Raw genomic sequence first — 12,500 nt, 5'->3', positions numbered from 1 at the left:
GCTACAGTCACATGGAATGTGTCTGATCCAAATGAGCCCCCAGCGACTACAACAACAGTGGCGCCGGTGCCAAACGGCTCCATATCAAGGCCTGGGAGTTGCGACGGCGTTACAACACAGGGAATGAAATTAGCATCCGACACCCTGCCAAATACAGGCGAAGTGTTGGCTGTGTCACCTGTCACCATGGCAGATCTTCATTTTTATATATATATATATATATATATATATATATATATATATATATATATATATAGGTTTAAAATAGTCAGGGATAAAGACATATTCCATATTTCTGTCCGGTACCACTGACTCAGCGCGTTCTATTTAAAGTGTTAAAGCTACATAGATTTCAGAAGAGGCAGACGAATGACTTGAGCGGCCTGTAGAAGTGTGCAGTGGTTGGTCCAGTCTGACCTTTTCATATCCTCAATATGTGTTAATGTGTCAAGGATAAACTGTCAAACGGTGCCACATCGGACACTATACAGCAGCATGCACTGCTGTGGTTTCATCCTGGGCAATGTATCATTATTTACAGCTCTTTAATCCGGTCATGGGATTCACAATACGATATTTTTCGGATCTAAACAAAAACTAGAAAGCACTCTCTCTCTCTCTCGATGGACGCTCGACTGTGCTCTCACAGCTGGGCTTCACCCGGCATGTCAGACTTCTTCTTTTTGTTCCCAGTTCTGTCAACGCAACGCTGTTCTGGCTGCAGAGGTTTGACATCAATCGGACGCAGGACCGGAGGAAGAGCTTAGAGAACAGTACTTCTAGACACACACACACGCACACGCACACGCACACGCTCACCTGACAGGTCCACTGATGCCGGCTCCCAACTTCTGTGTCCAGTTAATGTTGTACTCGTCTAGAATGGACGTCTCCTGTCGGGAAGAGAAACGCCACAAACGGCGGGCTGAGTCGGATGTTTGGAAAGAAATAAGAAAAACACACTTTTGTGCAGAGCTGGCGTTGTTAAAAGCCCCCCAAGAAGCCGTCACATGCATCACTCAGTGGGGCTATACTTGCTGCCTTCCTCCCTTTGTTCTTTTTTTTTTTCCCTCGGACATGATGTGTGAGGCCTGTGAGTTCATTAAATGCTTTGACCTTATTAATGCAAAAAAAAAAATATCTGCTCTGATGATTTGATTTCTTGCTAATGAGTTTGTTCCCTCTCCGCAGAGCTGAAACCACACAGAGAGGCGAAGAAAAACACAACTTCCGATCTGGCTGCAGGGAGCGTTGTAACTGCTCCGCGTTGATTGAACACATTCTGGTTGTCCCACACCACCGCTGACCCACAAGAGAGAAAGGTTCTCTTTGTAAAGCTGGTGGAAGTTGAGGGAGTCTTGAACTCCAAAACCATTGGGATACATATCCTCAAACGTGGCCGACTCTGACGCTGTCATCCCAAATATGCGGGGGCGCCTCCCTTCCTTCGAGCAATGTACATAAACACCGACTCGACTGGGAAGAGGAGCCGGTGCCTGAAGTCGAACCTGATCATTCCTGGCCGAGTTTCATCCGGCATTATGTGCTTCAAACTACGACGTAAGCGGCAAGAGCTCTGACCTACAGTGCGGACAGCTCCTAATGATGACGGATCCTCCGTTACCTCGCCCTCTCTGGCCTGTTCGGGCACCCTGCCCGACCCCAAGTGCATCCAGGTCCAGATGGGCCGGGTCCAGACTGCGAAAGGCAAAGTCAAGACTCGCAGCGATCGCCGGCCCCGTTGCCTGCTTCGTGCCCTTAATGTACACATTTGGATTGCATGTCGGCATATCTCGTCTCAGCTGTTGCTGCAGGAGCTCTGCTCTGATCTGAACTCACCAGCTGCTCCTGAACCCCCCCCCCCCCCATCTGCCACCACTTCCTCTTCTTTCCCTAAACAGAGGCTCGCTTCAGCAGTCAGTCCGGTTCTCTCCTGAATGGAGTTCTTAGTATTACACTCGACTTGTGCTGGATTACAATAGTTTTTTTTGGTATTTGAGTAAAGATGATTAAGAGAGCCATCCTACACTCATACTTTAAAGAAGGTACTATCCGCCAAACTAAGGATCAGGAAATTAAATTACAATTATCTGAGAATGTATTGGTCTTGGCCAGCTCAATGCAGTAAATTGTGTGACACTGCCAACAGGCGCCATACATTCTCCTCCCTGTCACTGCCCGGTCCAAGCTGGACCGTGTGAACGCAGACTGATGATAAATCGGGATTCATGACGATTACGCAACATCTCAGCCGCAACAACCACCCAGGGCTCAGTACCATAAACTTAATATCTTTGAAAGATCTAACTGAACTATGCCCAACATTGGCGTTTCCGGATAATGGGTCTAACAAAGCTGCCGGTTACCGTAGAAGAACAGGATATATCTTTAAATTGTATTCTTTTATATTGCCTTTGTGTATTCCCCTGTGCAGACAGAAACTATTTTACATTAATCAACAAACCTCTGAGTGAAACCTGTTGGTGGAGTGTGAAGAGAGCCCAGACCAGACCTGCAAGAGGTCACACCTTAAGGTATCGATCACCTTTTTGATTTGTAAAGACAGACCTGTATTGAGCCCATGCAAATCCACTACCACAGCCCTGTGAGCAACAGAATTGGACCCCCGACAGAAACCTTTCTTCGACATTACCAATCAAACCAGTTGTTTAGAGCGCCACGGTCTTGATGCCGCAGAGTTCGGTTCAGTCCAAAGTTGGCTAAACGGACCCGCTAATTCTTCGTCATGATGTGCTCCAGTTCTCAGTGCCATCAGGCATTAGGTACATTCTGACCCAACCATGAAAGCAGGGGGCCCCGGGGCCACTTGGGATCACATTTTACTGCGTCTATAAATGCCTGAGCAGTGACACATTGAGGGGAGCAGGTCCTGGAACACATCCCAGAGCCAGGGTGTATGACAATATCATGACCATGACCATGTTAGACAAGATCCAAGCTCCACAGTAAGGTTTTACATACGAGTGCAACTTTCCAGAATCACATTTCTACTGTAAGCTACACAAAACAACAACTATTGTGCTGCCATATGTTGCACCAATATATGATTCAAGTGCACTTTTTTTTTTAGTGCAGCCTTCCTTGGAATCAATATGCAATTAACATGGTGTAGACTGAACACTGACGATCATGTCTGCGCTCAAACAAAAACATATGAAGTGACGTTGAAGTCAGCAACCCAGCTCCGCAATAACGTCTACTCCCAATGGCCGACATTAACAGCATTTTAAACATCAAACAATAAGAGCATTTTAAACATCAAACAATGAGTGCAGCGTCGCGAGATTTACCTTGATGAACTTGTCTGCGTTGTTGTCCTCCGACATGGTGTCGTGCTCCGGACAGAGGAAGTCTGCCTCGCCAATCTCAAGACAGTTGACAAGACACAACGCGTTTGTTCTCTGACCTTCACACAGTTTCGGTCTCGCAACCCTGGGCTGGACCAAGGCGTCTTTATATTACTATTTAGGACAGAACGAGGCCATTGGGGCAAACCGATGTTCGGCCACCGATCAGAGCTTGGTTCACTCGGGGACCTGACGTCCACCAGCCGGTGCGATGTAGCGTTAGATCGGTCCAGCAGGGCTCACAACCTCGGGGTCCGACTCGCTCTTCCAGTGGTCTTAAACTCAGTGTGGGGACCATGTAGAGTGCCAGACGCCGAGCAAGGTGGATAGAAAAAGCCTAAGACGAGTCCAATGTGGACTAGGCCACCACTTTTGGAGGCGAGCTGAGCATGGGACAAAAAGTGTATTTTTAGCCAGCGCAATGAGAGCAGACCCCGGTGACTGGCTAAGTGAGCTAGCGCTACTCCATCCTGTGACCGGGGCAGACGATTACACAACAACCGCGAAACATAAAGCAGACCAGCGAGACTATCTGAAGATCGCCGATGTTATCCCGGATTAGCGCTGGGTCGATCTGACACGACAAGAGCACACCGTGTTCTCCAGAAAGCACAGCAGCCTATTATGTCGTCGAGCCGAGGCTGCTAACGGGCTAGCGAGTTAGCTTAGCTGGCAATGTTCGTTGTCCAGCTCTACTCAAAGCCACAGACGTTAACATTCTTCCGTGAGACAGAGCTGGACCGAATGGATATCAGCGCTCGTGCGGAACTATAACACAGGCTCAGAGGTGGAAAGGGTTAATGGAGAATGTTTTCAGAGGTGACCAAGGAGATACACACATCTCTGCACTGTTTAGCTAATCCCACAGTTGCTTGTCAGAGGGAATACCACAGACTGTATATATAAGAAGGGAACACACAAAACGAGTCCCGTAGTGAACGCCTGATGAAAAAACCCCAAAATGTTTTATAAATTGAAACAATATGTGGATTAGTATTGTTTTTCTGCGAGTAAATGGGTATTTTTGATACGTATTAAGTGTGTAATGGTCAGTACATTTTTTTAAATGAACTGTTTTAAATGTTGATAAAATAAATGTGGAAGTGGTCAGACCTTGAAGGGTCCTTATAAGGCCCCAGGTTTTTTTTTTAAATAAACTTTATTAACAGTTTGCTTTTTGTACAAACAATAGGCAAACTTGAAATGCCGTATAACGCAAACCAGCCGAATACATTATATATGCGTTAAACACACAAATTAAAGTAGAATAATTTAAAAAATAAATAAATAAACAACTTTGCGGTCCCTAGCATGTAACTTCAAAGCAGATAAGCAGATTAAAAAAGTTGGAAGACAATGAAGTATGAAGTTGTCATGACGAATCATGTTTTATGAATGATAAAAATCCCAAGAGTTCAGCATATTTATCAGTAACACAGGCAGCAAGTACGTGAAAAGGTCACTAAATCAAATATTTCAGTGTCTAATCATCTAACTCGTGGTTTGTCGTTTCTACATCACTTTTATAAAGAATGCAAAGACTATCGAAATCTAATTAAATGTGAAGAAATTCATTGCAGGGGTAAATAGCATTGACCACTTTGAATTGCACTTCATTTTTGTAGGGACGGGGTATTGAATCAAAACTTTTTTTAATGGTAGATTGAGTGAATTTCAAAATAATTGAATTTTTATTTGGCCAGGATATTAATGTGATGTTAAGCACTTTCAAATAACTGTATGGATTTAATTTTCACTGAAGTTAAGACTATTGATTTAAAGACCGGGGTGGTATAGAACTAAAGGAAGGGGTGTGCCTGCAAAAAGATGCTTTGCCAACATTAGGAGTGCAGTTGGAATTGCTTTCAAAACAGTGGCAAATTATCTTTTTTCATTTTATCACCGTCAATTGATATTTCAAACAGATGTTCTCAAATGAAGGAAGATTGCCTGTGTTATCAAACACGTTCATAACAGACCAGACACATCCATTCCTCATAATCCAGGGATTTTTTTTCCCTGCACAACACATCTGTTGTGGCATGTTGGCAAACTGGGATGTTGTAAAAAAGTAAGCCGCGATAGAAAAGTATACCTTCTGATGAAATAGTGAGAGTTTGACAGGAAATTACAATACAGAACCAACGCAATACCATCCATTTCTTGAAGAGCTCTCTGAAAACATTCACCAAACCAAAAAACTGTAATGGGACCAGAAGGTTTCAGCCAATTAATATCTATCAGACCATCTAAATTATTCAAGTCAATATAATTAAGGCTACCATCCTTGTTGTTTTTGACAAAAATACCATTTTGGCATATTGGCGCTGTTATTTTGGCTCAGCCATGGCAATGTTGGGAGCTATTGAGAGGCAATAGAAATGCTCCCAACGCTGGGTATAGCACCTTTAGAGAAACTATTTTTATTATATTCTATTAACCATAAATAATCTTATAACAAGCTAAATACAAAAACAAATCAAAATGTCCCATTAGGCTACAACATGGGTCTACAAGCCTTCCTTTTTTTATATGATGTATTTATTTGCATTATCTATATGTATATATACACTATATACATTTGTTAATTGTATACCCAGATGCTTAACTGTCAATTTAATCAGCATTACTTGGTAGCTGGCTATGGATTAACATTAAGTCATAATTACTTAAATTCCATATCAAGGCATAATCCATTGATTCAAATCCATGAGGACTGTATGTTTGAGTCCCATCTGAGCTTGTCAATTCTTGAATGCAAAGACTCCAATGTAGATATTTTTCTATAGGTCTCATGTAAATACTAATAATGACTGAATGTAAAAATGTATGTTTAGTGCAGAAAACATACTGTAGCTACTTGAGATGTAGAACAAATGGAAAACTATGTGTACCTTGTTCCTTCACAAAGTGCAGCTAATATGGTCCTAAGTTAGACTAACTGGAAAAACAAGAGAAGTGATGGAATGTTTAAAATGTCATTGATATTTGATCGTAGACATTTTAGAATAGGACAATAAAAAATAAATACATCATATAAAAAAGGAAGGCTTGTAGACCCATGTTGTAGCCTAATGGGACATTTTGATATGTTTTTGTATTTAGCTTGTTATATGATTATTGAATGATTAATAGAATATAATAAAAATAGTTTCTCTAAAGGTGCTATACCCAGCGTTGGGAGCATTTCTATTGCCTATCAACAGCTCTCAACATTGCCATGGCTGAGCCAGCGGCTAGTGGCTATCAGGCCAATATACAGTATATATATATATATATATATATATATATATATATATATATATATATATATATATATATATATATATATATATATATATATATATATATAAAAGAGAAGGAAAAAAAACTAGAGAAAATTCGTTTTTGGATTAGATTCATATTTAATCACAAAGTATACATTTTTTAAATACATTATATCAGGAGCCTGACATGTAGCCTAGTTGGATGTTTTCGGAATAAATGTCACGTTATCTAATTTGACATTCAGTGCTTTTCTTCCAACTACACAACATTTTATCTGGCAGACAAAATCATCAATGTGTATTTTTTTTAGGGAATATACCTGCGCATCTAACTAGTTGCATCTATGTCCATTTTTCCGGATTGTCGAGGTCAGACCAATTATTTGCAAGATGGCAAAACCTTTTACAACGTGTCATCTTCATCAGGCAGTCCTATTGTAGTGCAAATTGACATCCTATGCACACACAAGCAGCTTGTAAATGGTGTTTCTATGGCTGCTACGCGCGAGCGCCCGTGTATGTAGTTTGCTTGCCGGCTCACGTGGACAGCCGTCGATGATTCGGGGACTTCCTGAAAATAGTGCCATGTTGTATGTATAATTTAGAAAAACAAATGAGTATCTATATGTTTCTTTGGTGAGCTAGATTAAATATAACCACGTTTGTTTTTTTATCAGATTGATAGCTGTCAAAGAACATACTGTATAAATATTTGGTTAACGTTATATGTTATGAGCCGCTACGCCTTTCATATATCCCTCCGCTGTTTTTTGTCCCCTTTCAGACTGTTTTGGTCTTTTCGCTGTTAGCAACGGAAAGAACCTGAGATAGCTGTAAACCCTATTTTGAGATAAACGATTTATTTTGTTAGAATTACACAACAAACTGACAAGAGGTGTAACACCCTTGTTTATTTTGGAAGAGTAATTGACGCTTGTTGTCTTTTTAAAACATTATTTTTTTCTGTTTTAATAGGAATTGTACAGATTGCTAATTTAGATAGCAACTGTTAGCAAGCTAGCTTCTTAGCATAGCATCCTCCTCAAGAGGCACGTTGACGTTACCCTGTTAGCTAGCCACATCTGAGGATCGCTAACGTTTGCGAGCTGTCACATAGTCACACATCGTTAAGAGATTGCGGTGTGAAGCTGGTCGTTTTAAGACGCGGAGTTTTATGGGATCACCATGTCAATGAAGGCCGGTGGAAATCGCAGCAAGCCCGGCGGTGGCAACACCTCTGGTGCCGCCGCCGCCTCTGGTGCCGGAGGAAGCGGTGGGGGACGACAGAATCTGGGCAGGTCTGTGAAACTGAACCGCTAATTTAGCGAAATAAAAACACGGCAGCGAGGGCTAACATAACTAGTGTTCAATACTCGCACACAGTCACTTCCAACAGTGGCGGTTTGGAGAGATGACATCCCCGTTAACGGTCCGAAAGTAGTGCGCGTTTGTGAACGTTATGCGGGCCTCGCGACGTGTTGGTCACCTAGCGTAACGCTATGCAGCTGAGCTCGCGAGGCCTGTCTGCTGCTCGCCCTAATAATGTTGCAACTTCGAGATATAATGTTACGTCCTCTTGCAGGTTGAATAAAACGTATCAGATGTTCTCTGATTATGTATTTCGACATGTTTTAGTGGACTAACACATTTCCCCACGCGCGTCTAGCGCTGATGCTCTTTGCCAAGTCGCTGATATCAGTTTACTATCGGCTCGGAGCCGCTTTGGCTAACGGCGTTAATTAGCCGTGTGACAGCCCATGCTTGGGATTCAGCGCACTTGCCTAATTCAGTTTCACAGCGGCTAACGTCGGCTAACTGGGCAATCTAAAGGGGCTATGATAAAAAAAACAAAAAAAAAAACAGGTTGTGTTTGTTTTCGTTCTACAGTCGTCTAGGTTGGCACGTTACCGCAACATTGCTGCAACGGGTTTGTCAAGAAATTGATATAAACGTGTGGGCGCACGAAAGAATGGGGCGGAGGAGGAGAAGGGGGTGAGGGGGAGACGAGGAGGAGGAGAAGGGGGGAATTATAGACCGACGGGCTTTCAACCTTGACGTTGTTGCCCGTGCAATAATGTCCTTGAAGCATGACATTTCTGTTCATGTCGTCCTCGCATAAAGCGAACGCACACCGTCGGTGCACAAGCTGCATGCGTATCGTGAATGTCGGTGGCGTTAGTTTGGTCTGGCTTCTATTCACCGGTCACTAGGACAGTACGTCCCATTCATTGCGTAGGTTCATCCATTAGGCTGGGCGAAGATGTAGTAAAATGCGATAGGACCAGTCGGACACGCGAAACCAACCTTATTTCATTTCGACATTAATTGTATTGGTTTTACTTTAATATCGAGGACCCGCCTGTCTATAAGTGAGCACATTACTCATCTAGTAAGGCGGATGTGATGTAGGGAGAATGGCCGTTTCCTACATTGAATTAAGTGTGAAAGCCTGGCCATGTGCCAGCTGCTGAACAAGGTGCATTTTAGGACATGCTTCGTAAAAAATGTAGGCTCCTCCATGTAGTGTGGCTGACGGCCCATTAAATATTATTCCAACCAGCACAATATCCTGGAATCGGTTGGACATTTTAAGAATCTACATTGCATTCAAATATGTAATTTTCATGACATTTAAATGTTAGATTTGATTGGATGATTTGTGTTGATGGTGTTTCTTGGGATTCCCCCTTTTTAACATGTGAAACAGCAGTTCAGTGCTGTCGTAGATTTACACCACCACCTCCTCTCTGTATTTCTAACGTTGGGTCTACAGTGGCCTCCATCAGAGAGGGCTTTGTGTTAGTATGCTAGCAAGAACTTCAGTGCTAATGATGATGGCAAGTTTTGACAACAATGCCTTTTTTTCCCCCCCTTTTCAGGGGAAGACACAGTGGTAAAGGTCCTGCAGCAGTAAGTAACCAGTTATCTCTCATAAGTCAGTGGGAAATAGCTTTAATACAACATAGGGATGTATCGTTAGACGTCTAGTAAACCTGTAATTTATCAAAAAGGGGCTTCTTTTAATAAAAAAAACAGCATTGAATTTAATACTTCTTTGTTCATTGTGTGCAGTCATTTGAATACAGTGTCATGTTTTTGTAATATAGTTTAAAAGTTGCACAGAATGGACCTTAAATAAAGCCTAAATCCAGCGGTTGGAAATCTTTTTTTTTTTTTATTGTTATGAATTGTGAATGGACGAATGTCCAATAGGTGTTGCATGCATGTGAAAGTTCATTTAGCACATTTATTTATTTATTTGCAAATGGGGAACGTCAGAAGTTAACTGTGTTTTTTTTTTTTCTTTAGGTCATTTTCAATGGTGTATATGCAAATATGAGGATGGTCCATGTCTTGACTTCAGTGGTGGTATGTTTAACGGTGGTGTTTTCTCAGTTAATGTTACAAATATGTCTTAATTTGTACGTCCTTTTGAATTTTGTCTTCTGTATAATATCAATAATGAAAAGAGAAATAAGCACAGTTAGAAATCAAGTTGTTTGAATAAAGCATGCGAGCTATGCTTACTGTAAATGAATGTGTAACAGCAGTATGTACTTCAGTCTTTCACCTCATGCTGTTTCTTCAAAATGTCTGTGCTGCTCTAAGCAAAGCCTGTGTGATCTGTAGAGACAGCTGGTTGCATAAACAAAGCAGAGATTGATCAATCATTTGTCTTACTCAACAGCAGATGGGTTTCTGAACTTGTTTTTTTGAATTTGTGAAATGAACATTGGCACTTTTTAATTGCATGAAAGTTGCAGACAGTGAATAACGATTGGGCCTGTTTATTCATAGGGGACCAAGTGTGAGCTGAAAGTGAAAAACGGAGCGGTCTATGAAGGAGTGTTTAAGACATACGGTCCAGAGGTAAGGATAACACATAGTACAAAGCTCTTCATAGGCGCTAATATGGTGCGAGATGGGTCATTTCGTTAGTAGCAGCACTATTGATCGAGGATTACTATGCTGGGAAGTTAGTGCCCAGCCACCACTCGATAACAGCCTCTCCCCCGAGGGTGCGTGGGCAAAGATCACCCTTTCCATCTTTCCTTTTAAGGAGGAGAGGTATGTGGCCTTTCATCTTCCCTTTTAGGTTGAAATATTCTCCAATGTTTGCCCTATGGGGGGAATTTAATTTTGCACAAATGAACAGCTTAACCGGAGCAACGGTAGAACATTCTGACCAGTTCACTTAGCTGAGGCTTGGCTTTAAGTTCTTAATGGAAAGTCTATAACACATACGTTATGCCTTGTTTTCACACCAGACTGTAATATCTCCCACCTCTTATAAGGCTGTATGACTGAAATGTGAGTACGGCTGGCAGGGTACTCCAAAATAGACTAGATTTGGAGCTTGCACAGCCAAACGCACCCTTTTTTTTTGTTTTGAGTCCAAAACAAAGTATCTCATTTGGTTTTTTATTACCACAGTGTGCGCAAGCTGAACAGTCAAACACTCTGAAATATCTCCCCCCTGTACACCGTCTCTTAGTCAACAGTGTATTGTTTGGTTGAAGGCCTTGTGTTTTCAATTTTCTTCTATAATGTTCTAGTTGTCGTAAAACATCTTGTTTTGGGGAAATGTTAGGTCACAAGCTCCTCCATCTGAGCCAAGATTGCAGGTTTTAATGTCAGTTAAACACACCAAGTGATTTAATTAATTTGGTCCTTTTTTTTCTCTCTGGTTGTGCTCATCAGGATTATCATCCAGTCATCTTATCACTTTTTTTTTTATTTGTATTAATTGGTTCATCGTTTAGTGTGTAAAATAAGGAAGAAAAAAAAGTCTGACCCAATTTTCCTGAGCCCAAGGTGACCTCTTCCTTTTTCAAAGTGCTCCTTTTATCTGACAACCGTTCACGTTGAGATATTTAATACATATTCATCAAAAAAGATGTTTAATTCACAATGTTAGAACGTCTCCCTGAGAAGCTGGAACCAGAGAGTGTTTGGCATTTTTGCTTGATACGTTTACTGGAATAACGAATGGATTATTAAAATGATTGTCAATGAATTTTCCACATGGAACATGACTGTGCTCTCTGTCCTGCATGTCCCAGCGTTACTCATCATTTCTGTAGATAAATGTAGCTTTTTGCTGTATTCCAGATTCCCCTTTTAACCATAGACATGACTCTTCCCCCCCCCCCCCCCCCCCCCCCCCCCCCCCCTCAGTGTGACCTGGTGCTGGACGCAGCCCACAGAAAGAGCCCGGAGCCCAGCGTCGCTCCCAGGAAAGAGGATATAGTGGAGAGCATCATTTTCAAGGCCTCCGACGTCGTAGTGGTGACCTTCAAAGATGTGGACCTGAATTTCGCCAGGAAAGGTACCGAGGGCCTTTTTTTTTTTTTTGTTCACTATTATCTAGGTAGTCGACCAGCAGTCTTCATATACACCTAGTGGCGCACGTACTGGAAAAACCCCATGAAGCATACGCAATGTAAATAGGCAAGCTTGTCGATTTTTCTTTTCATTGCACATTCAGAGAAATGAACACATGCCGGAGTGAATGTCCCTCAGTACGTGCGCACAGCGTTTTGATCCGTTTCAGTCCGTAGTCACCACCTCCAGTTAAATCTGGTGTATCTGCTGAGCGGCCAGTCGTTGAAGACTGATGGGATCTATCGATCGGTCCGAAGGTTGCCCGGCCGAAGCAAGGACACTTCGATAAAGGCTGAATGAGTCGTCTTCATCTACTTAATCTTGACCCGCACCATTCTTCTTTCAATGATAATGGACTGGAGGGTCTTATTTTCTGACACATGATTTGAACAGTGTACTGGTGCCACTTTTTAAAATATGATAGTTAAATTGATCAATGACTGACTGGACATTTAAACCCAGACTGGGAAAAGTAAGACAC

General features: G+C 42.1%; 2 protein-coding genes across 2 annotated transcripts in view; one reads left to right on the top strand and one right to left on the bottom strand.

The window, feature by feature from the left end:
- The window catches only part of mapkapk5 (MAPK activated protein kinase 5), a 14,890-nt gene extending 10,642 nt beyond the window's left edge, over positions 1–4,248 (bottom strand). Inside the window, exons 1-2 of the mRNA XM_068704307.1 lie at positions 3,312–4,248; positions 820–893 (exon numbers count right to left, since the gene is read on the bottom strand). Coding sequence (XP_068560408.1) covers positions 820–893; positions 3,312–3,347 — 110 coding nt within the window. The 5' untranslated portion in view covers positions 3,348–4,248. The remainder of the gene's footprint in view (positions 1–819; positions 894–3,311) is intronic.
- A 3,184-nt stretch (positions 4,249–7,432) lies between these two features.
- atxn2 (ataxin 2) overlaps positions 7,433–12,500 on the top strand; it is an 18,895-nt gene continuing 13,827 nt past the window's right edge. Inside the window, exons 1-5 of the mRNA XM_068703558.1 lie at positions 7,433–7,932; positions 9,514–9,544; positions 9,944–10,003; positions 10,433–10,504; positions 11,813–11,963. Of these exons, the coding sequence (XP_068559659.1) occupies positions 7,820–7,932; positions 9,514–9,544; positions 9,944–10,003; positions 10,433–10,504; positions 11,813–11,963 (427 nt within the window). The 5' untranslated portion in view covers positions 7,433–7,819. The remainder of the gene's footprint in view (positions 7,933–9,513; positions 9,545–9,943; positions 10,004–10,432; positions 10,505–11,812; positions 11,964–12,500) is intronic.

This window comes from Cebidichthys violaceus, unplaced genomic scaffold (assembly GCF_023349555.1).
Source record: "Cebidichthys violaceus isolate CVI_PGR_0920_01 unplaced genomic scaffold, fCebVio1.0.p SCAF_9, whole genome shotgun sequence".
In the NCBI taxonomy this organism is placed as follows: Eukaryota; Metazoa; Chordata; class Actinopteri; order Perciformes; family Stichaeidae; genus Cebidichthys; species Cebidichthys violaceus.
The sequence above is the reverse complement of the archived record's forward strand: the minus strand, read 5'-3'. Positions and strand labels throughout refer to the sequence as shown.